The sequence below is a fragment of the Rhea pennata genome, chromosome 5 (genome assembly GCF_028389875.1).
Source record: "Rhea pennata isolate bPtePen1 chromosome 5, bPtePen1.pri, whole genome shotgun sequence".
In the NCBI taxonomy this organism is placed as follows: Eukaryota; Metazoa; Chordata; class Aves; order Rheiformes; family Rheidae; genus Rhea; species Rhea pennata.
The window spans coordinates 65,905,497-65,930,722 of NC_084667.1; the positions used below are offsets into that span (position 1 = coordinate 65,905,497).

Sequence of the window (25,226 nt, forward strand, 5' to 3'; positions counted from 1 at the left end):
CCCCCAGAGCTCTGCCAGCAGAGCAGTAACTTTCCTAGCCATGATCAAGGGAGGGGATTTTGCCTCCCCAAGACTGAGCTCTGAACCTAATCCTGAAGTACCTCATCCTGGTCAGGATCAGAGGCTGCTCTAGTTTTTGTTTTCAGGGTTTCCTAGTGCACAACTATGCCACAGCCCGAGCCTCCAGCTCCTGCCCTTGTGCTCCCTGGGGAGCTGAACTGAAGTCCTTTCCTTCTCTACTCCCTCTGCTTCAGTGCAAAGGAAATAACAGTGCTCTACCTAGCAGACGAATTGAGGCTAAAAATATCAACTACTACCTGGTACCAGGTACGGTTCAGGATTTTGCTCTGTGTCATAGGACCACGAGCTGTATAGCACAGACTGCTTTCCCAAGTACTTCTCTCCTTACAAGTCAGAAATGGCTGCTATTCATTACCCTTTAGCACAGAAAGTCTCATTCCCTACCGCAAAAATTCAGATACTGTCACATTTGAACTCTGAGCTTGCTGGAGGAGATTGTCTTTCGATATCTTACAGAAAACAAATTTTACTTCCAAAGTATATTTTAATTCAATGTAGCAAAAGTATTCATGCAAGAAGGCACTTCTGTTACAGCCTTACTAAAAAGCAGTAAGTTTGTGCTGAAAGTAATAAGAACACCTTAGCTAGATCATGGTGGGCGTAACGCTGGTGAGGGCGACGTCCCCAGCAATGCAGAGTCTGGTGATTTCGTTCAGTCTCTTCTCACGGTAGTTGTACTGCAGCAAGTGAGCATCATTGACTGCTACCTTGAAATGATCCACCTCGCAAAGGACCTGGACCTAAAATAAAAGCACCAAATTAGTCAAAAGATAAATACTAGATTTGCTGTAGTAAGAAGTTTTAAGTCACAAAATTGGGCTGTAAGCAGGCAGGTTTGGCACCTGGGGAAGGGCTGCTGCCAGCCGAGTCCAGCCTGGTGATGTGTAGGAGGATGAGCTGATACTGTGACTGGCATCTGCAAAAACATTCCCAGAAACCCTCATCTACTCCTTCTCCTTGAGAATTTAGTTAAGCATCTCCTCATGACTACCAGTGTTGCAGGTTGCAGTGCCCCGTTTCACACGATGAGAGCTGCCTCCTCACCACGCATGAACCCACCCTGCAGAAGAAGCAGCTTGTGAAGGGTTGTTGGTTGTTCTCCATGCAGAGTCTTTGGAGACCTAACTGAGCTGAAGATGACTTGCCCTAACAGGAGGAAAAATGCCTTATGGAAACCTATTTAACAACTGCTGGAGCATGGCAGCATAATCGGGAGAATTTAAAAATAAATGGTGAGAATATAAATTACAGAAATCATATCTCAGGCATCGTCCTTCTAAGTGGAAACTGATTCACGCAGGAAAGCATCAAGGTTCTTGGAGTCAGCCCTCGTCTTGTTACACAGCCCTGCTGGCCCCGTGAGACCTCAAGTCCCAGCCCGGTGGCCCAGCGCTGGGGCTGGCACAACTTTCTGCCCAGCATCTGCAGGGTGAGGAGCTGCAAAGCCTAAATGCTGGGTGGTGACAGCACTGGGCCGAACAAGGAACCAGATTTGAAGGCTTCAATACAAGCAGGTGGAGAAGCTGCGTTTTTCCGACAAGGTAAAGGGCGTGTGTGCGTCTGCCTCCCTGCTGTGCACCAAACAAGTTGGCCCTTCAGGCGTGGGGAAGGGATTTGGGGCTTTTTATTTGGGTTACCTTGAAGGGTTTTCCAGCTTCAAAAGGAAATCTAGGTGCTGTTCTCTCCTCCTTTCCCCAGTTGTTCTGGAACATTGAATTACAGACGATGACTTTTCTGTTATCGTCGTTGAAGCGGGGGTTGAAGTGGAAGGCAATGTCGTGCCCTCTCTTGAAATCCAGGGAAAACCTGCAAAAGCGAGAACGGGTCAGCGGCTTTTGCTACGCAAGCCCCGAGCTCTACGGCGGGGCCGGCCGAAAGCAGCGCTGTGCCCGCAGGCCGCTCGGCGCCCTCGTACCTGTTTGGTTTCGGGTTCACCGTGCCCGTGATGGTTATGAGCAGCCGCGGCGCCAGGCCCGCCTGCAGCGGCAGGTCGAAGGGGACTTTCTGGGGAAGAGCAGGGAGCCGCCGTCAGCGGGGAAGCGCGTCGCCGCGCAGCGAAAGCCGGCGGCTCGGGGGCGCAGCGGGAGGCCGCGGCTTCGCAGCGCGCCCGCCGAGCCAGGGTCGTGCCTCGCCGCCACCCCCAGGGACCAGGAGAGACGCGCTGGCCGCCCTCGGGACCCCACGAGCCCCTGGAGGTGTCGGGCCCGAGCCCGGATCCCTCCCGCGGGCCCAGGCGAAATGCGACGGAGCCGTTGCCGTTACCATCGGTGCGGCCCGTCCCCCTTGCGGCGGAGGGGGCCCAAATCCAGGGCCGCTCGGCGGCTGCGCCGGCGCAGGATAGGGCCCTGGGCCTGCTGGCACTCCGGGGAAGGCTCCAGGCGCTCCGGCATACGGTCCCGGTCCCGCTGGCGCTCCAGGATACGGCCCTGGGGCCCCCGGATAAGGCCCCGGTGCTGCTGGCGGCCCCGGGTATCCCGGGAAGGGGCCGGGGGGCCAGCCCTGGCCCGGGGGGGCGCCGGGGTTGGGGCAGTTCCCGCCCGGCAAGGCGTCGGAGAGCTACACGGAGACAGGGGAAGGGAGGATTAGTGCGAGGAAGGAGACGGCACGGAGCCAGGAAAGGGGAGCTGGATTTACCGGCACGGCTGGAAGACCCCAGGGAGAGCGGCAGCTGGCTGGGACACGGCGGCTCCTCCGGCCGCAGCCGGGGCGGTGGAGGGGGGGGCTGGTTCAAGGGGCTCCGGATTCATTTTGGAGCAGGATGCCAGAGCAGGGACGGGATGCTCAGACCACCCCCTTACCCAAAACCCCTGCTGGCCCCCCTACGCCCGCAGGCTTCGGGGCAGGACCTCGCCGCGCTTCGCGGCCTGCGTCGCCCGCCCCGCTGAGACGCCCGCGAGCGCGCCACGGCTCTGGGCGCGGGACTCGAGCGCTCCGGGCAGCGCCCGGCTGATTAATGCAGCTTGAACTAGACCGGGAAGTTCAGTGCGGTCGCAAAGGCGAGGTCTCATTTTTTGCAAAAAATTCCACCAACGCAACGCAACGATAACGGGCCCCGCGTGTTTTTAATAAATAAATAAATACATAAAATTCAGTACTTACAGAGAAACCGTCTGCCATTTTCCTACAAATAAATAAATACGGCAGTCAGTTAGTCATTTTTACCATCTTGCTCCTTAGGGGAAAAAAAAAATAACACAGGTCCGAGCGCTGCGTTTTGGGGAGAGAGAGCGAGCGAGCGAGCGAGCCACGGCCGGCTGCAAAGCGAGTCGCGGCCCCCCCGGCTCCCCGCCCGCCCCGGCTCCCCCGGCACCTTCCTACCTGCGCGCTGCGGGCGGCGGCGGCCTCTGCGCGGCCGCGCCCGGCTCCGCTCGGCTCGGCGCGGCTCGGCCCCGCCCCGGCCCCGCCTCCGGGAAAAGGCACCCCGGTTGGGGAGCGCTCTATATACACACGCGCAAATATATACAAACACCTTTCTCACCCGCCTGGGTACGTTTGATCGTTTGTTTGGATTTGTTTTTTTTTCTCCCCCCTCCCCCAAGCCTTTATGAACTTTTTTTCCCCCTAAAACAAAACCCGGCTGCACAGAGCTCGCGCTTTGGGGCACCCGAAGTCCCCCCTCCCGGCGCCTGGGGTAGCAGAGCCGGTGTGGGAGGCAAAGGGAGCGGGGAGGGGGGAGAAAGGAGCCGGCGGGAAGGGTCCGGAGCAGAACAAGACGTGGGGCCCCCAGGCCCTCGCGGCCCCGGGCCGAGCCACGCCATTTCCCCGCCAGCTTCTTCCAGCCTGACTCACGCGCTCGCGGGCGAGCTGCGGCCCGCGCCCAAGAGCGGCCGACTTCAGCCGCCGCCTCCTCTTCCTCCCGCCGCAGCGGAGGGCTTCCCGCCTCCCGCGGGCCCCTCGGCTACGAAGAGGGGCCGACGGCCCTCGTCGTGCCGGCAGCGGCGAAGGCCCCGTCGGGCGGCGCGCGCGGAGCGGGCCGGCTCGGGAGGAAGGTGGGAAGGTCGCGGAAAGCCAACGGGTCCAAAGAGCCGAGCGTACAAGAGCTTTATCACGGCAATTGGTGGATTTTACCTTAGCTCGGGAATAGGAAGAGCGTTGTAAGAGCCGCTGCCGGGCTGGTAAACTCTGCTCCTTTCCCGCTGTAAATACAGAGCTGTCCGTGGAGCAGAGAAGTAACCTCGCGTGAAACCCTGCACCCGAGCCAGGTTTCGTGCACGGCCTATTTGTCTTCACGAGGCAGAAATCGAACTAAACGCAGAATCAGCGACGCAGAGCCACAGCGCGGTCCTGACTCTGCCGCGACACCCGGCGCCCGCTGCGGGAGAGCGGCCGGGCTCGTTCCCCGACCGCCGCCAGGCCACGCTGCGGGGCGGTAAAATGCACGTTTTTCCCTCTTTTATCAAGTGTGCAACCTTAGCATCAAAACAACAAAACCTGGCTGCAGACTTCGCTACGGGGAAGGGTTTGGCAAGAGGAGCCGAGGCAGGAGGGCCGGCCAGGCAACAGCGGCTCAGCGTCACCAAAACCAGCGCTCCGGTCAGTCCTAAACCGGAGAGCAGATTTTGCTCTCTTTTGAGCAAATGTGCACCCTGAGACACTAAGAGGACCTCGCATGGGAGAGGATCATGTAGGCAGCTACGACGATGGACCTGCCCATCCAGTAGTGGCCACGCTCCAAGTTATGCTAAATCTCTCACGCGACGGTGCTCGGCTTTCCACGCAGTAGAAGGTGGAGCGTGTCAGGTTTGAAATCATTAATTCTTCCAACTTCTAAGCAAACTTAAAATAGGATATACTGCCACCTTCTCTGTACTGGAGCATATCACCCTATAGCCGAAGAAAATTCAGATAAATTACCTATCAGAAAGCCCACAACTCAACCCCGCCACTTGACATGCTGAACAATTTCTATTATTCAAAGCTTTATATAAGCTTTGCACATAATGCAAATTAAGCCCATTCTTGGGAAGAGACACAATAATACAGTTTTGCTTTTCATGATCTGTTAGCAGCTTAATAAAGTGGAGGCGCCTGCTAGAGCACTCCGTTAGCACATGCCGTGCGCCTAACAACTCTAACAGAAGCCACAAACCTACCACAAAAAAAACCACTGCATTAATTAGCCAGAGTAAGCCCAAGAAGTCGCATATGAAGTTTGTGGTGGTCACCTTCTGGCTTAGTTTTAAGGAAGACTGAACTCCATGTTTGTTTTTTAATAGAACGTAGGTCACCAAACTTCTTAGAAACGCAGAATAACTGAGGTGGGAAGTGAGCTCAGGAGGTCTCTAGTCCAACCTCCTGCTCAAGGCACTGCTCAGGGTCCAGGCTGGCCTGGAAAGCCTCTGAGGATGGAGGCTGCACGACATGCTCCAGTGCTTGGCTGTCCTCACACTGAAAGAGTTTCTCCTTAGTCCCAGCCTGAATCTCCGAATAGCTTGTGTGGCTTATCCTCCCTGGCACCCCTCAGTAGTCACTGGAGAAGTAGTTTCCTCTGGGGAACATTTTCTGCACGAGCTTCTTCTCTCAACCAGGACCTGCCCAAGAGTAGTCTCCTAACCCATGGTCCCTCACGGTCCAATTCACGTTTCCCTCAGCAGCAGCCACTTGCTCTGCCCTGCTCAGTGCCTCGTCCATCTACACTGAATTGTATCGGATAATTTATCTGGCTTAAAAATAACTGGGAGAGAGACAGAGGGATACACGGCTCGAGCCAGCATTTCCAATACGAGAAACAAATTCAGGGGCCGGCAGCACAGCTCGATGCAAGAATTTAAGGATTAGGTTTAGAAAACAAAATGAAAGAAAATCCCCTAATCTCTACTACAGAACGATGCACTTGTCTTTGCAGGCTCTTACCTGCTCTCGCAACAGAATTACTACCTGAAATTAAATCCATGAGCATATTAGAAAGGAGACAAATTCAGGTATTTCTGTTTTACCCTTTAAATCGCTCTTTTAACTAGAAATTAGCCTTTTATAGTAAAGTAACACTACACAACTGGCCTTGTACTACTACAGACGATCCCTTTTCGCTTAATCTAGATACAACTTACGAGCCACTGCACAACGGCACATGAAGTCTTGGTGCTTCCGTTATGGCGTGCGTCACACAACTAGCCCGGCCATCCAAGACGAAGCATCTGCTTCTAACGTCCCGCTCTGCTCTCGGCCTCGCCAGCATCCATACGCGCCCGCGGGAGGGCCGTTCAGCGTCCGAGCCCGCTCGTACTCTTCCTCCAGATGTCTTCGGGCTAAGCATTAACCACGCTCGTCTATTACTGCGACGGTTAACCTCGCAGGATGCACTAATTGATTAAAGTGTTCATTAAAATTTGAAAGAAAAAGTTCCTCGATTTGTCAAATCACACTTAACATACTAAACTATTACTTGCCTGGGTTAAAAAAACAAGAAGGCTATGTGACATCTATAGATACTATGAATCGTATTCTAATGACTGGCATTTTGTGCTTCATTTCTGAAATAGGAAAGCTACTACTATGAAAAAGGAACAGTTTTGCCCTCGTTTGCCTGTGACCTCCTGCTACGCGGAGGCTACAGACAACCCTGCTATCAATACGGTGGCCTTTGGAGAGCCATGAGGCTCTTCTGTAAAGGCTCTTCTGCCTGTGCAGAGAAGGGTCTTGGTTTGCCTGCAGGGAACGTAGGCTTCCGACTTCACAGGAGTCGACCAGAACATACCTACATCATTACGTCAAGTAACACAGAGCTACGTGTCCCTCCGCAAGCCCTCTGGATTTCCCCTTCTCCCCCCAAAAAACTAAGTAATTCCTTAAGAATTATGTAGATAAATATAACCTGTCGGAGATTCCCAAAGAGCAAGATCAGCTGAAGTTATTTAGGTCTGCAGGGTTGCAAACAATGAACATCCTTGGGTCAACGCATGCAAGTCTTCACCTCTGCAAGAGGAAGAACGTTGCCTGTGCTGTTAGGACAAGTGATCATTCATTCAAGTAGCCTAGAGGAGTGGACAACCCCACAGCTAAGCACTGTTTAACAAAGTACTGATCATGCATTATATTTTTCTATTAAGAGACCTTAGAAAACAAACTTTCTTAGACCATGTGCACGAAACAGTTCTAGGCCTTAAATCTGATAAAGATTGTTCCATTTCCCAATTACATTGGTCACTACTGCAATTTTTACTTTCCTGAGGGGGTGAAGGTGTGAAGAGCGGTGAGCAGCGCTGGCCAGCTCAACGCGTACCCTTCTGCAAGCCACAATATACACAGAATGTAAATACACAGATTAGTGCTGCTCATACTTCAGACCACTGCCAAACCCAGTTTCTCGTAAACTATTATCCACCCTTTCCCCTCAAAATTTTAACTGGGATAACCACAAAAATTTTGATTTGCAGGTCACTTACCATATCATCATGGATCAGTCTACCATAGGAATTGTCCAGAGCCCAGCGGAACAAAACAAAAAGAAAACCCTCCTCTTCCCCTTTAAAAATAAGCCCCATTCCTCCTCTAATACAAGCAAGAGCAGATCTTACTTTCCTTTGCAAACAAGGCAGCGTGTGAACAGGCAGTATCTGAGGCTAACGTGCTACAGTATAGCAATGGTCGCATCTACACTTAATACACCTTATGCGGAGGCTGCAAAAGTCACAAAAGGAACAGGAAAAACACTCACAGCGGTCAAATATTTCTGGTTTTATATTCAGTCTTTGCAAATCAAGGATGTCCTACTTTTACTATTCATTCAAGGCAAAAGTCTACACAAGCATGTCAAAAGCAGTAATTGAAAAACAGTAAACACAAGTCTTGAAAATACGTTTAATGTCTAATCTTATACAAAAGTGACAGCATTTTCAAAAAAATATCAAATCCTGTATTTATAGCTTCTCACTATCATACAGCAATATTTTGTTTCATCTAAAGAAAATACAGCAGCAGGTGATAATCTATACTTTAAAGATGTGATTGCTTGTATTTCATATTGTAAACAAATGCGGTATGTCAATCTCAAAGCACAAGTCAAAACAAACTTCTCAGCAGTTTAACTCAAATGATGCATAGAAATGTACAAATTCCATTGCAAAAGCTTCAGGCCAGAAGTTGCTCACACTTGACATAACATGTGATAAAGTTACTACACGGTATATAGTGACAACTTGAGTTTTTACACAATAGATTAACAGGTATAACCTTTTCACTGCTATGCAAAGAACTTTGCTCACAAAAACAGAGGGGTTATGAAACAGTTTTCATGACCTCAAGAAATACAAATATACATTGAAAAAACATCCCATATATACTGAATTTTAGCCTAACTGTTCCAGTAATAAATCCTGCCTATTTCAGGAAGAACCTAGAAGTCTAGTTACTTATTTTTTTTTTTTTAAACAAATCCCCTTTCCAAAATTCATTATTTGCCATGTTCACTCTATCCTTTTCTACCTCTTCCCATTCCCTGCAAAGACGATCACCAGTGCAATTTCAAACCGGAGTGCGGCTACTGCATGATCCATTCATTTGAAATAAATGTTTTTCCATTACACTGATTTATCAACTAAGGCTGCAGGTATCACAAAGCACTTGAGCAGACGTGGTCAGCGGTCTATCACGTTTACTTTTATCGGTCTTGCCAAGATCTAAGCCGAGTCTGTTGTTTGGGAGGAGGGGAGCTTGTTTAAGGTTAAAGAAGACTTCTACACGTTTTTTCAGGTTCTCATTTCTAGGGGCACAGATGCTAGAATTTAAGCTGAGATGTTAAGTATTTTTTGTTCAGCTCTGCTATTGTCTTCCTAATATAAAAAGAGTACCTTTGCTATTAGTTTTCACTACAATAGATTAAAACAGCCACAGCTAAGCTGAACTGCTTTCTGCTGCAAAACGTTGCAGGATTTTGCCATAAAGGCTAAGACAAGCATCATCACCAGGTCACCCCACTTGTTCTAAGTCTGTTACGTGCATGCAGGAAGCCATGATAAGGTATGGGAAGAGAATTAACTTGCTTTCACAGTTCCATGATACAAAGACTCCTTAATGAGCTACCATGTTAAGTGAAATTTCTTTCTATTTCTACCTACAGAGACTGTTAGGATATCCTCAGCTGAGGATAAAATAAGCTTTCCATGGCCAAAGTCTAGCTATGAAGTACCACAAAAAATTCCAGAGCTCCTCACTGACACATAGGTATATGTCTCGGTAATGCTAAACTAGCATTGCAATAAACCCCTGACATGCTCTTTGCACAGATATGGCAAGAATATGAAAACTTACTGCAGTGCCCCTTCAGAAGAGGGACAGCTACACAGCAGTGCACAGGCTTCTACACATTCAGTTACTCCCAAATTGGACTTACTCAGTGAGGTACGCAGACACCTAGCTGAGAACAGAGGACTTCTCCACACTACCGTATCCAGCGGAGACCCAACGAGACTGGCTCGTTCTCAACCGTGGCAATAACGACAATACAAAGGATCTCTGTAGCCAACAGAGCTAAATGCAAATACCAAACACTGCGGGAAAGGGAACTAACAGACTTTTCTTCTTCTTTTTTTAAAGCTCTTTTGAGCTCAAGTTCAGTTTCCAGGGACTCTGAAAGTCTGCAGAGTTTACACAACCCAGCAGCAAAGTCAAATTTGCAATGACTAGAATCCAGGTGAGAAATAGGGAAGTACCTTACTTAAGTGGGAATCAGTTTCTCTTTACATAGACCAAGCCAAACTTCCAACCACCACAGAATGAGAACTCGCAAAATTATGTCCTCATTTGCATGCATAAAACTCACATTTGTTGATTCAAAGTTAACTGCACATCCAGGTATTTTATTTGCACATAAATGCCTGTTTGTGAATGCGAACAGTGTGCAGACAAGTCAGACCAAGTATTTCAACGCGCATCTTCTCTGCTGTAGTCCCAGACTGAGCAATTGTTTTGAGTATATACAAAATGCTGAGAAAACCTTCAAGTTCATATACTCCGTCTCTTTAGTTTGAATTACTGTAGCATGTTCAGAAAATTACATTTCTTGACAAGAATCTCGAAATACACTTTTTACTGACATTTTAGAATAACCTGAAAATAGACAAAATATGACTATCCATCCATTCAGCGACCAGCACAAGTCTGGCAACAAAACTTAAAGCATTCATGGAAATTTAAGAATTAACAATTTGTATGTTCTTGAGCCTGATTTTTTGTTTGTTTTAAATAATCCTTACTTGGCAATTCCCATTTTCCAAGTAGAATACTTGCCAAAGTAAGAACCACAGGTTTGAGCTGCTTTTCTGCTCCTCATAATTCACTTTATTAAATCAAACAATTATGCCAGCATATGAGCAAGATAAATTTATACAAATTGCTCCTTCATACCTCAAATGCACATACAAGAGGCAAGTGTTCTTCATAGCCCCAAACATTACTGAAACAAAAATTGTAAAAATCTCTAAGTAGTGGATGAAGGTGGAAAGCTACAGTACTTTGTTGCCCAGAATGTATTCAACGGTAAGGCTGCAAGAGACAATAATTCACAGTCAATATCATGTTTACGCAAAGCAGTTAATTCACAATTATAAAGACCCCTAATTAAAGCTAATTCATCTTTACAATGTGTTATTCCCTTCCTATGCCCTAGAAAGGAACCCTCTCATATCGCAGAGATGAGAATACTTTCTATTTTCTATTTCAGAAATTACGAGAATTTCCTTCCCACCTCTCTCCCCGCCCCCCCCCCCTTTTTTTTTGCCTTTCAGAAGTGGCTTTCAAACTAGTGGGAGGCTGCTATCGTGTGATGCTTGGACACACTCACACTTGATCATTCTGGTATACCTAAGCATTTAAGTAGAAAGTTTCCTATCATACCACTGACTACACAAATAAGACAGATATGCTGAAGTCCTTACCTGCTTCAATAGGTTTTATGCTACTGATTTTCCACATTCAAATGCTAACATTTTAGAAAAACTTGAGACAAATTAAATACTCACATGGGGACCACCAGGCATTGATGGAGCACCAGCAGGACCAGATGGCACTTGAAAAGGATTAGGGGGCGTAGGATATAGTCCTGGAGCTGGATATGATCCTGTGGGTGGAGGAAATGGACCTGGTGGTGAAGGTCCCCATGTTCCAGGTGGGACTGTACCCCATGGTACTGTTGGTGCAGCCCCTGGAGTCTGGGTAGGAGTGGAATATGGCCCTGGGGGTGGATATGGCATGCTAGGTGCAGGATACTGCCCTCCCATTGTTGGTCCCCATGCTCCAGAGGGCATGGATCCCCATGGCCCAACAGGAGCAGGAGGTGCAGCTGGCTCTGTTGGACCACCATAAGGTCTTGGAAGCTCTGGAAAGGGCATATTTGGTGGAGGATATTGCCCTGGTGGGACAGGACCTGGCACAGTTGGGGGTGGATATGGACCACCAGGAGGAGGGCAAGAGGGTCCAGTAGGAGGAGGAGGAAATGGAGCAGGCGGTCCAGGGGGCATTGAAGGATACATTCCTGTGGGTGGAGGTCCAAATGGCACACTGGAAGCAGAGGTGTTTGGCGGCAATCCAGATGGCCCAGTAGGAGCGCTCGGGTTGTTCCAAGGATTCGAAGCTGGCCAACCCTGTGGTGGCTGACCAGGCTGTTGACCAGGTTTTGTACTGCTCACTTTAGAGGTTTTAGCAGGTGACTGATCAGGTAAAGCATCTGCCAACTAGAAGACAAAGTATCAGTGAGAAAGTAAGCTGCCTACCGGACTCACCAGCTGCACATATTCATCCATTGCATATATGTTACCATTACTGAGATGAGAGGAAAAAAACCCTAATCATTACCGCACAGAAAGATGATTACACTCATTTTTGTGCAGCTTCTATCATTAGAAGAGACTCTGATGTGCTACAGTTACCAAGCCAAAGACAAGAGGTGACCTACCACATAGCTGTAAGAAATTTCAGTACAAATCCAAAAAGAAAAGTTTCCGTTATAGCTATTTTGATACTATTAAAATACAACTCCTATGCTCTGTTAATATTATAGCAGAAAAGAACCCACAGGGCTCCTAGCAGCTTCATATACACAGCCTACAGATTGTTACATCTACCCCAAAACAAAATATCACAACCCCACCAGCAAGAGAATAACCTCTCAGCTTTAAGCTCTGCTTCTTGAAAAAGTGTATCAACTTTTAGAATGAAATAACACAACTAGCTGATCTTCAGGAAAGAAAAATTATACTCACCGAGAAATCATCAGTTCCAGACATTTTGCTGAAAAATAAGGTAAAATAAAGTGAAATTCACTGAAAATAAATTATTTCACGCAAGCACTCCTAAGACAAATTCTACATTTGTTTCATTCAAACCATAACAAATGTCTAACTGATGGCACCTCTCAGCAACGACTGTTTTAATGATTCAGGCCCATACAGATACGGACTACTTGAATACCTTCCTTTTGATACAGGTCTTGCAAAAAGGCAAAATTCAGCCTTTGCCTGTCTCACCTTGAACAGGACCAATGCACAATGTAAATGGGTCACAAAGCAAAGACCAAAAAAAATTTTTTTTTCCTCAATTACTCCTACCAAGTAGGTAGCCTACACTGACAGTGATACCTCTAAAGAATTCAATGTCTTCCCCAAACTGGCGCTCAGGAAAGTTAAGGCAGTCTGCTTGCAGGTAAAGCTAATGCACCTAAGATAAAACATGGTTAAACCCCCATGCAGATGCTCTTTCAGAAGAAAGAGCGCCATGGCTTGCTGAAGCTCCACTCTCCAAGGGATTTAAACACACATTGAAGATGGCAGATACTCTTACACACCTTTACTTGCACTGACTTCAGCTAGCTGACCTGAACTCTGAGTGCAGACATAGCCAAGATCTTATTAATGAGCACTTTATTTCTAATCACTCAACACTTAAATGCTCAAAATAGGGACTAAAGAGCCAGGTGCTATCTTTTCATGAAGACAAGTACCACATCCATGCTACTTGGACCCTTCCAAAGCTTCAGTAGGATGAAAATTGATTGGCCTTGCCAGTCTGTATCAGCCACATAAAAGAGTGGTATCACTAACCTGAAGTTACAGAGTCACTAAGGAGCAGACTGACAACGAATACTGACCAAAGACGAAGAACTCTCAAAAGGATGACCAAGAGATAGTGAAATAAGTGCAGATGCCCCTGAGCAGTCAGAAATTTTTTTAGGGGAGGCAGCAGGAGATTAATATGAACATAAGAGGAGAAAGAAATGTAAAATGTAAGTCAAGAACACAAACACTACAGCCCAGCTGAACCCAAGAAAAACCACCCTTCTCAATAGTTTAAAGATGGGGAAGACTACTTTCAACCAACTGGGAAAAACAAGAACACGACACCTAATATTCGCTTGCCCTAATATTCAAGCTACACTAAGTTCAGCCACTTCCTAAGCCGCAGGCAGCTTCTGGGTATATAATAACTCTCAATAAATTTCCTTCCCACAAACATGTCTTGTTTTCCTCTTGCACTCATATCCTTTGAGGAGGAACTCCACAGGGCTGTTACTTGCTACACCAAAACAGCAGCTCCTTTTTTTGCTCTAAATCAAGATCTTACTAGTTTCATTGGATGCTCCTTTGTTCTTACATTTGAGGAAGACAGTCAGCCTACTCTTTTCCATCTGCCTAAGCCACTCATTATTCAGTAGATTTTTACCATATTATCTTTAAAGTTGCATCTTCTCCAGGCTGAGATTAGCTTACTTCATTGCCCCTTGTGCAGACACTATTCTCATCGCTTCTCTTTGTGACTTCTCCAACTCTACTAAATCTTTCAAGATGAAAGGACATTGAAAGAGCTACACAGAAAATTCAAGATGTGAGAGAACTACGGATTTATACAGTTTCATAATTATGTTCTGGTTTCTCCTCTATTTCCTTTCTAATACTTCTTAATGTTTGATCTGCTTTTTGATCGCTGCTGAACTGACTTTTGTGGAAATATTTCATTCCTTAGTATAAGGGTCAGCCTATCATTTTATATATGAAATTATACATATCACTTTGCATGTATCTACTCTGAATTAGATCACATTTATCTACATTGAATTATATCTGATATTTTATTACCTAATCCGTATTTTCCTGAGTGGCTTCTTATCAGCAAGACATTGCACATCTATCTCACTTATGCAGTTATTTATGACCACACTGAATAGCCCTGATCCCTTTGGAAATCCACTGAATTTCCAAAACTGTACTTAACTTCAATGAACCTTTTAAGAAATACCTATCTACTCCCAAAGGTCAAACAAAATTACTGCTATGACAGAGCTCAATGCACGAAATCAAAGGTTTGTTAAAGCTCCCTCATCAGCTTGTAACAGCAGTAGTTCCTTCAAATAAGCCCAGATATCTGAGTCTTTGTGCTTCGGTTCATATCAATGGCCATTTGTTTGGAGTTGAGAAAGCAACCAGTGCTTCTATCACTAAGAGCTCCGCAGGAGACATCTACCAGGAAAAAAAAAAAAAAAAAAAAAAAGCCCAAATTTCTCTTCAACAGACAATCACTTATGTGAAAACAGTTCATTAGTTTCTGAAATGAACAGTTAAGTCTGTGCTTTTTAGTGGCATTGTAGTTCAATTCACTTATACAAACACAGAAGCTATTTGATATAAACCACAAAATGTAAGAATCATTAATACAGAGAGACAATTAGAAAAAAAATTTACATAAATATGCACATAGATTTATTCACATGCAAAAAAATGGTTAGCAAAAAGCAAAACCAAAACAGGCAAATAGAATCACTCTTTCTTTATGCAGACGGAGATGAAAAGAAGGCACGGGTAAGACCAGCTGAAAAACCAGGCCTATAGGAGACTGAAAAAAGCCCATAGAAGTTAAAACATATGCTGCAAGGAAGAGAAAAAAAAAAGGAGACAAACCTAAAGGAGAGCTCAGAAAAAATCCCATGATCCATCACAGAAGTGACAGAGCAGTAAATCCAGCTCAAAGTGGTGGATAACACAGTTCAAACAGGCCTGCTTACAAAATATCGACAGATATTTGTCAATAGATAAGTTCAAAATATTTCTTTGCCATGAAAATTATGGCAACAATTCCGTTGTATGACAATATTGGGAAAAAAGCGTAGCTAAGCATAGCCTGTAATGAGGTTTAGTTCCTTTTTAATTTGGCAAGCAGACTAAAGCAACATTTGGCATAACTGAGTCAACGCCAAGCATGTCAAGGATCCTCTTGCAGACAGGATGGCCTACTTCGAGGACATTTTTTACCATACATTTAACCTACGTACTGCCACCTTCATAAGAAAATTAATGTACTGTTAGACACATTAAGGCACCAGAAGAATTTGTATTTAAATGTAAAATCCATATGCCATTCAAGTTGCTAAGCACTGATATACAGAATTTCAACCAAAACCCTGTAAAAACGTTGCACACAAGAGAATTGTCCAGGCATTTACATGTTCACGGACTCACTGGGGATACTATCAAAGATCTCCAAATAACTCTAAAGCCCCCCAGTCATGCAAAGGCTCAAAAAAAAAAATCCACAAAAAAAAAAATCCAAAAAAAAAAGTCAATGGTGTGTTGATTTTTTTAATTTATTTTTTTTTTTTAAGAGAAGGCTAAGTAAATATAAATGGATTTTCATTTTCTTGTATACTCTTCTTGGAGAGCATCATAAAAGCACTAATGTGTGCAGAGAAAAGCCAGTTCACGTAACTGACTTTTGCCACCCTATATTGCTACATCCAAGTTCTATTTCAAATTATTCTTTCCTGGAGATTAGGGGTGGCAGTGGTGAAGAGGGGTGAGTAGAAGAAGGGCACAGAAGTTTTCAGCAGGGAATTGAAAGATTACAGAACTGACAGCATTAAAACTGAAGTCCTGCTTCCATCCACTTTGCTGCAAGATAAGATTTCCTTTGTTTTCTGAAGGCCGCCGCCCCTGGAAACATCCTCTGCTTTCCAGAAGCACCACGCCTGCCAGCTCTGGATCAGCTGTTCAGGGCCACCATTTTAGCCACCTCTGGGAACACACATGGCCAGAGAAGTCAAGCTGAAGTGAGAGAAAGAGAGATGGCCAATGTTTTTGAAGAAAACACCTAGGAGCAAGATCTCTCGTGCATTATCCTGAAGAGTGATGAGAGGGCTAATCCACAGACTTCTCCTGCACCTACCCAGAACCAATATATAGCACAATCTTCAGACAAGAGTCCATGGACTCCTGGATACCTGGGAACTACTCCTGAGAATTAATTAATAACAGGTAGCTAAGACAGGCAAGCCTGTTGGGATCCACACTGCAGAAAGGCTGAGAAGCCCTGCTAGACAGAACTGAGAATCTCCCAGCCTACCACCAGCACTCATGGAGTTGCCATTCACGGTGAAATACACGGTGATTTCTAGAGAGGTCTGTGAAAATCCTGTTTCTGGAAGCGTGGTGCTACATGCAGCAGGCTAAATCCTTCCATTTCCAAAATTAAACAGTTCAATGCTTTAAGCTGTGAGTTCTTCTCTGATCATGTCCAACCCAATGAAAACTGATGAATGTAGTAACATTTTTTCCCATGCTCATGCCCTCCCTGGCTTTTATCCATCAACAAACTCTAGCAACCACAGTTGCTAGAATGAACTAAAACTCCTCCCCTCTCCCAATACCCAAAACTAAGTATCAATTGCTTTCACAGTTTTTTGAATTGCATGACATTTTTTGAACACTTGATGTCCCAGATTTAGTTCCTGTCTGCAAGATCATCTTTCAAACACGGAAAAATGCTTTCTAAATGCAACAGCTCTGCTGATACAAGCTGCATTTCCACTGGGTGGCATGCCTCTATCAGAGAAAAACGTTCTTTTGTCACTGTAATATGACTAATTCCATACCAGCATAACCTCATCTACAACAAGATTTCTGCCCACATAAATATAACTACCAGCATAGCTATACTGATAAAATGGAAAAGAGACCAAGTCTTTGACAGCTTCTAAATGTTTTCCAAAATATGCAAATTCCTGCAGCTTCTATCCTCAGTCATTAAGCACCAACATGTTTCAGCTGTCCTTCCCCATCTTTAATGCCTTCTTGGAAGCCAGGTTTATACACCTGTGCACTACATGATCATTTAGTCCGACCTGCATAGTCATTCATCTGAAGAACAAACATGACTGATACACAAATGGGAAATAAAAAGCAATCATTAGATTATTAGTAGCTATTTTAGACATGATGATCTTTTTGCCCCTTCACATGCCTTCTTTGATTCAAAGGAGGGTAGGAGTAGGATTGAGTTTTCAGATTATTTTCACAACAAACTTAATTAAAAGAATGACAACACACAATGATTCGTGTCAGTCCATTCGCTACAGATTATCAACCACAAGAAAAATAACTCCTCAAAGCAGAGGTCTTGAATGGTTAAGAGCTGCAAAATTTAAAGTCAGAAGGAATTATAATCGTTTCAGTTTTCCACGTATGACAAGCCACTCAGTTTCACAGCTACCTCCCCACCAACACTGGAACTAATCACTTCAGATGGGCCATCTGTCTGTGATGTAGTGACCCAAAACTGTGAAATGTGTATCACTTCCGAGGTTGCTTGCTTGTCCACCAGCTGTGGTACAAAAACCAATGGAGACCAGTGAGTTTCTACCAGCAAAGATTACTCCTGTCCACACCACTCCCACACCACAAGTCTTGTAAAGAAACACATAGCTCACAATAGCAGCCCACAATAATTAAGACCTATCCTCCATATAATTGCATCTAAACTTCCTTTGAAGCCAGAGACCCTTTGCATGTTATCCGCATTTTTAAAAGTGTGCCTTACTTCTAATTTCTAGCTTTAGCTTCCAGTTATCTTCAGAAGCCTTCCTGAACTAGCTGTAAGAGCTGTTTAAAGAATAGCTATATTGTCCTCCAACAAAAAAGTTATATACTAAGCAATTAAAGCTTCAGTTGTTTTTGTATTGTTTGGGATTTTTTTTTTTTTTTTTTTGACAAACCAGGCAGACTGACCCTGAGGGCAACTATTCCACATCCTCTCCAACCGTGCCTTTTAAAGGCATAACAGCATCAAAATTGCATGCCAGATTCTGGCCCTAGTCTCAACAATGACAAACAAGAACAGGCACCTTTCTGCTTCTTTACAGAGCTTCTTTTCCAAAATAACAGTTTTCCAGGCTGCACCTTTCCATCTTGATTTGGCACTTTGTTTGATCGAACTTAAGGCTTTCTAGGATTGGCCTGGTATTTACCACACATCTTGGCATCATCCACAGTTCTTGGAATTGTAGCCTTATAGCTTTTTTTCTTTTTAAGCTGCAGCAACCTTTGTTCTTACATTCACTGACAATAAGGTTGAATAGCATCGTGGAAAACAGCATCAATCTGGGGATCTACTAGAAACAATGAGTTCTGTCTCACAGGTGAAACCTGTCAGTTAAATAGTTCTCTCATCACACAAGATGTTCTTCAGTACAGCACATCGTTACCTTTATCAGCAAGTCAGCTACCTTAAAAGCTTACATATACTGCATATCATAAAATAAGAGTGCCATGAATGATGGAAACAGACTTGCCCAAGATTTTCTCCAGCAAGGAAGGATCTTGGAGGTAAACAGTCATTTACATCATGCACACAGGTTCAGATAGTCGTTTATAGATAGCAGAAACAAGAATTAGCACCATATTTCACCCAGTGACGACACATCAACACCACCATTACACAGAGTGAACCAGAAACCGCTTCAGGCGCATCTGTTCTCCCAGCACCGCACAACCGCAAAGCCCCGGCGGCCGCCAGGAGCCACGGCACCCCGCGAGAAAGGAGAGCCGCTGCCGCGAAGCCCTTTTCCCCCGGCCGCCCCCTCCCCGCGCCGCCGGGCAGGGCCCGAGGGCCGCAGCGGGGCGGCACCGCCCGCCCTCGCCGAGGATGCGGCGGAGCGGGAGCCGCCGCCGCCCCCCCGCGCCGCTGCCGGCGGGGAGCCCGCCCTCCCCGCTGGCTCGGGGCCCGGCGGGAGGCGCCGCCGCTACCTGCGAGGGACGGACCGAGGGAGGAGCGCGGCGGGGACGCAGGCCCGGAGCAGCCGGCCCGGCAGCAGCACCGCCACCCCGACGCCCAGGCGGAAGCGGAACTGCGTCACGCACCCCGCTGCCCAACCCGCACCCGTCCTCCTCCTCCTTCCCCCTCCCCCTTACCGGAAGGTCACGCCTGCCTTTAGCCCCACCCCCCTCGGGGCGTCACCGCCCCCTCCCCGCCCACATCGCTGCGGGTCACGTGACGGCGCCCCCTCCGCCCCCCCCTCCCCGCCTCGGCGAGGCGCCGCGGTCACGTGGCGCCTTCCCACCGCCCCGCGGCGACCCCTAGCGAACGGGAACCGTTAGCGCTGAGGGGAGCGGCCCCGCCCCGCCCCAACGGCCGCCGCCCCAACGGCCGCCGCGGCGGCCTCCCCCCCACATCCCGGCTCTGCCTCAGAATAGCGGGAATCGGGGAGAAAAAGCTCACGAAACGGACTCCTGCCTCCCGCCAGGGGGCTTCCAGGCAGAGCCGAGGGACTCTGACCTGCCCGCGCCCTGATTTCCCCCTCCTGCGAGCTCGCAGTCAGCGTCTAACGTTGTTCAGAGTTAGGTGGCGGAGCCTACCCAGAACGTCCGGTTGTAGCGTCCAGCGCTGGCTCTCGAAGGACCGTTTGCGCACCTGAAAACTTGGCAGGTTTTCCTGGCTTCCTGATAAAAGATGCCACCTCTCCCTCCCGCCCATTCGTCTCTGCCACCCTTTGACCGTGTGGTAACGACGACTAGATAATATACCGTGATACACTGCGTAAATCATACTGCCTAAAAATTTTGCTTCGGAGCCAGTCCCGTGATGGTGCAAGAACCCGGTTAACCCACTCAGAGTATGATTAAATCCTGTGGAAAAATCGGACTGACTTCACAGCTCTTTTGCAATCGCCTCGCCAAGCGCCCGGCCAGCACAGCAGTCGCTGTTGGTCCTTGTAGAAACATCACTGCCAGCTTGGCCTCGCTCGGAAAAATAAGCAAATCACAGCGAAATCCATCTCATGCCCATGCTGGGCGGCTGCCGCGGGGCCCCCAGCTGCCGTCGCACCGTGGTGGCAGCAGGCACCCCCAGAGCTGCTGCTTCCTCCACAGTCCAGTCGTTAGAAGTTTTAATTAACGAGTGCACACGTGGCTAAGGTGGGTTGCGATGCCTGTCCTCACCTATCAAGCGGGGACGTCAGCAGTGCTTTTAATCAACAACCTTGCCAGCCATCCTTGCTGTTAAGACCGTCTGATGTGTAATAAGCATGTCCCCCTTTTCTGCCGAAATGGAAAAGGTTGTGCACTTCTGTGCGAACATTCGTTGGTGTACACAGCTTTCTGCTTGCAAATGTGCCTCTTTCTCTGCATGCACGTGTACGCCAAAGATTGTGAAAAAGAGTCACACATGAAACTCCACATCGCTCACATGCAGTTGATCCAGTTGATGCGAGCCGCAGCACTTGGGGGTCCTTTCACCTGGCCCTGGCCACACGCTGTTGGCAAATGCTTCTTGTTCATTCTTAATGTGTAATGGAAAAAAAAAGAGTTGAAATCGCAAATTTAGAGCTCATGTGCAGCTCTCGAGGAAGCCAATGGAAACCGCATGGAATCCACGTGCCTCCCAGTTAGTAAGGGGCATTACTTTCCATGCCTCCGTTACAGGACCTGCGATGGTGTTCTTTAAATTATTCAGAAAGGCGGTTACATGCAATAATAAACAAGGCGGTTGTTTATCACAAGTCCGCACTGCAAGATATTGTAAGTATATGCAACTTTTGTTTTTCTTTAGAGTCATGTAAATATTTGGAGAGTTGGAGTTGGGTTGGAGAGGACCTCTGGTCCAATCAACTGTTCAGAAGAGGGCTATCTTTGAACCTTGACCGGTTGAATTTTGAGTATATCCAAAGATGGAGATTGCACAACATCTCTGGACGAGCAGCCCAGTACTTCAATACTATCACTATGAAGCATTTATTCCTTCTATCTAGTCAGACTTCCCTGCTGCAACTGGTGACTGTTGCTGCCTATGCTTTTGCTGTGTCCTGCTGCTTTATAACACCCTCTAGTAGCTGGAAACAGCAATTAGATCCATTCTCCCCTTCTCTTCCCCTAGCTAGAAAAACAAACTCCTAAACCTCTTTTCGTCTGTCATGTGCTCATGTCAGTGGCTCTCCTCTGAGTTCCCTGCAGTTTGTTGACATTTCTCCTGTCTTTTAATGGCAAAATTGGCTATAATTACCTGCTTTAGCCTTTCTGAATCTGGGAGGAAAAGACCAATAGCCAATACTTAAAGAAAGCTTTGAATTACTTATTTTAAGCACTATCATGACCATACATGAATACATTGTTGCAGGATATGCCTTCATGTTTGCTGGGAATACAGGAGCAATATAGTTCGTATTTTTCCTATTGGATTTTCAATTATATATAATTTTATTTCAGTTCCTGACTTCCCAACAAGTCAGGTTTAGTGCTTTTCAGGGATAATAATAGAGATCTTGAGATGTGAGATGAGAGTCCGGAAACTTTGTCATACGCAGAAGGCTGTGCATACCACAAACAAGATATGCAGGGAAACAATAACAGTATGTTTTTTGTATCTCCTGCTTTTGTATCAGCTGGTCAGAATGAAGAAATCCAAAACATAGCAGAGGCATCCCTTTTATAAAGGAATAGGAATTAACCCAGAAAAAAAGAGAAAGGATTAGTTTTAAAATATTTAACAAAATTCAAGTTATGAAATGCAAAATCAGTTTTAATTAAGGAAACGTCAGCCTTTGATGGTGGGCTAGACCAGTAAGATGTCAGATATTAAGCTAAAGTTACAATGTGGTTTCTTACTGGGTTACTCCACTTCATTTTTATATTCATGCTTCACTGTGCACTGTGAACATCATGCACTCTGAAGAATTAGCTGAGCCACCCTGAAGCTAGATTTTAAAGGATACCAGATGGTATGTTCAATGCATGTGGTAAGCTTTTATATGCTTTTTCCCTATGGCCAATCACCGACTGGTAATTTATTTCAAAACCCTCATAAAATAAATCACTTTGAAGATGACACTGTCTCTAGTTAGTAAGTGCTCTTTGTAAAGGCAGAGGCTTGTTTCCATGAAGATAAAATCATAAAACTGGTTCGAAGTGCATTGGGATCGCAAGTGCACGCTATTGAGAAGATGAGATACACTAGATTTATCTGTTAAGGAAGCTTTGCTATCTGCTTGTTGTGCAATTATGAACAGGTGAACTGTTATTAAAGATAGTTTGGCAGTCACTTGGATACTAACACAGGTTTTTCTCTGACAAGGAGTGATTTTTTTTTTCAACAGTGGTGGATATGTAGAGCCTTGTTTATGTGTCAAGCTACTGCATGAGTTTGTTTTCAGATTTTTGAGCTAGTGATTATATTTGTAAGCAGTAACGATAGCTTTTTTTCAATTTTTGTTGTTTCCTACAACAAAAATTCTTTTGTTGTTTCCAAATAAGTATTAGAAAATTCCTCCCTGTGTGACACCAATGAAACCTATCTCTGGACCTGTTCTTGCCATCTTCCATTTCCAAAAAGGAATTTTAAAAAAAGTACAAGAAATCAAAGCAAGACTAGAAAAGAAATTTAGCAAAGGATTTTCACTCTTATGTAAACACCCTGCTTCATCCCTTTGAATTGCCTCTAGCTCTTGTCACTTCATTCTCCTGCACACAACACCGTACAGCACTGGTAGTCGTCGGTTCTTGGGATGATGTAATACAACTGGGATGATGTAATATGGCACTGGTAGCCAGGGGACTTTAGGCATCTTTGCTCCTAAGTGTGTGTCCTCCCAAAGAAGTGCCCACCTTCTCCCAAAGTCCCGAAGAGAGACCTGCAGTTCTTCTGCCTTCCTTAGGGATCTGAACTTTTATCAATCCTCCTTCTACTCTTCTCTTCCCTCTTCCTCCGCCTGTCCAGACAATCGCAGACTTTGGTTCCTGGGCTAGTGTTGGAGTCCTCACAGTCTCTCAATTAGTTTTGTGATATTTGCTGTTTGGCTTACAGCCACAGCTCCTACTGTCAGATGATAATACGAAATTACTAAGGCTTGTCCGCTCATCGGACTACTACCCTCTGCTGCTCTTTCGTGTGGGTGCTAACAATACAGAGAACAAACTAGAGACAATCAAAGAAGACTTCAAGGCCTTGGGCATGGTGGTCAAGGGTTTGAGAGCCCAGGTGGTCTTCTCATCGGTCCTGCCGATTAGGGGGAGGCATGGGAGGAGGAGTAGGAAGATTTTCCAAATCAACAACGGGCTACGCCGCTGGTGTTGGCAACAGGGTTTTTGATTCTATGACCATGGAACATGTTTTGAAGATCAACAACTGGTGGGAAGAGATGGGATTCACCTCACCAAGCGGAGCACATTTGCCCTTGCAAACAGGTTGGCCAGCCTAGTAAAGAAGGCTTTAAACTAGGCAGGAGGAGGGAGGGGGGGTGTCATAGAGACAGGGTAGACAACAAAACACAAGTTGGGTTGGGGGGCCTCCAACAGGTGCATGCAGCTGGGGATGTGCGTTTGTGACATGGTGTGGGGGACCCCCATACACCCTTTCTGGGAAACCTGCAGGCATGACCACCTCTTTGAAATGCCTGTACACCAATGCACACAGCATGGGGATCAAACAGGAGGAGCTGGAGATCTGTGCGCGGTCGCAGGGCCATGATCTCATTGCAGTCACGGAGACATGGTGGGATAGCTCACATGACTGGAATGCTGCCACGGATGGCTGTGTGCTTTTTAGGAGAGACAGGCCAGGAAGGCAAGGTGGTGGAGTTGCTCTATGTGAGAGAGCAACTGGAATGCATCGAGCTCTGCCTAGGGGTGGAGGAGGAGGAGGCAGTTGAGAGGTTATGGGTAAAGATCAAAGGGCAGGCTAACATGGGGGACACTGTTGTGGGTGTCTACTACAGGCCACCTTACCAGGAAGAGAAGGTTGATGAGGCCTTTTATAGACAGCTGGAGGTAGCCTCACGATCACAGGCCCTGATTCTCATGGGGGACTTCAACCACCCTGACATCTGCTGGAAGGACTACAGAGCAAGGACTACACAACAAGGCACAAGCAGTCCAGGAGGCTCCTGCAATGCATTGATGATAACTTCGTCTCACAAATGGTGGAGGAGCCTACGAGGAAGGGTGTCCTGCTGGATCTTGACCTTACCAACAGAGATGGACTGGTTAGAGATGTGAAGGTTGGAGGTAGCCTTGGCTGCAGTGACCATGAGATGGTGGAGTTCAGGATCCTGCAAGAAAGAAGTAAGGCAACAAGCAGGATTGCAACCCTGGGCTTCATGAGAGCGGACTTTGGGCTCTTCAGAGACCTAACTGGTGGAATCTCATGGATTAAGGCCTAGAAGGAAGGGGAGTCCAGGAGAGCTGGCTAGTATTCAGGCATCACTTCCTCCAAGCTCAGGAGTGGTGCATCCCTATGAGTAAGAAATGCAGCATAAGGGGCAGGAGACCTGCCTGGGTGAGCAAGGAGCTCTTGGCCAAATTCAGACGGAAGAAGAAAATACACAGAATGTGGAAAACGGGACAGGCTACTTGGGAGAATTATAGGAATGTTGTCAGAGTATGTAGAGATGCTGCAAGGAAGGCTAAGGCCCAGCTGGAATTGAGTCTTGCAAGGGATGTCAAGGACAACAGGAAGAGCTTCTTCAAATACATCAGCAGCAAGAGGAGGACTAGGGAAAATGTGGGCCCGCTACTGAATGGGGCAGGGGCCCTGGTGACAAGGGATACAGAGAAGGCAGAATTGCTGAATGCCTTCTTTGCTTCAGTCCTCACTGCTAAGGGCAGCCCCCATGAATCCCAGAGCCTGGATGTGATGGAGAGAGTCTGGAGAAGGGAAGACTTTCCTTTGGTTGAGGAGGAAAGGATTAGAGACCTTCTGGGCAGGCTAGACATCCACAAATCCATGGGCCCAGATGGAATGCACCCATGGGTACTGAGAGAGCTGGTGGATGTTGTTGCCAGGCCACTCTCCATCATCTTTGAAAAGTCATGGAGAACTGGAGAGGTGCCTGAGGACTAGAAAAAGGCCAATATCACTCCCGTCTTCAAGAAGGGCAAGAAGGAGGACCCAGGCAACTATAG

The 25,226-nt window shown here is 46.6% G+C and overlaps 2 protein-coding genes across 3 annotated transcripts; both read right to left on the reverse strand.

Annotated features, from left to right (window-relative positions):
* Positions 1-545: 545 nt before the first annotated feature.
* LGALS3 (galectin 3) lies at positions 546-3,458 on the reverse strand. Its single transcript, XM_062577597.1, has 6 exons — positions 3,400-3,458; positions 3,181-3,202; positions 2,344-2,637; positions 1,997-2,085; positions 1,719-1,887; positions 546-821 (listed from the first exon to the last, which is right to left on the reverse strand). Exons 2-6 carry the CDS (start codon positions 3,196-3,198, stop codon positions 666-668), a joined length of 726 nt encoding a protein of 241 aa, XP_062433581.1. The 5' UTR covers positions 3,199-3,202; positions 3,400-3,458; the 3' UTR covers positions 546-665.
* A 4,279-nt stretch (positions 3,459-7,737) lies between these two features.
* On the reverse strand, positions 7,738-19,167 carry MAPK1IP1L (mitogen-activated protein kinase 1 interacting protein 1 like). Of its 2 annotated transcripts, none has more exons than XM_062577880.1 (4): positions 19,098-19,167; positions 12,279-12,306; positions 11,040-11,750; positions 7,738-10,563 (listed from the first exon to the last, which is right to left on the reverse strand). In XM_062577880.1, the coding sequence occupies exons 2-4, from the start codon at positions 12,300-12,302 to the stop codon at positions 10,552-10,554; spliced, it is 747 nt and encodes a 248-aa protein (XP_062433864.1). In that variant the 5' UTR covers positions 12,303-12,306; positions 19,098-19,167; the 3' UTR covers positions 7,738-10,551. The 2 variants fall into 2 exon arrangements, with proteins under 2 accessions (XP_062433864.1, XP_062433865.1); XM_062577881.1 differs by having other exon boundaries at positions 19,083-19,167.
* Between the last annotated feature and the right edge of the window lie 6,059 nt (positions 19,168-25,226).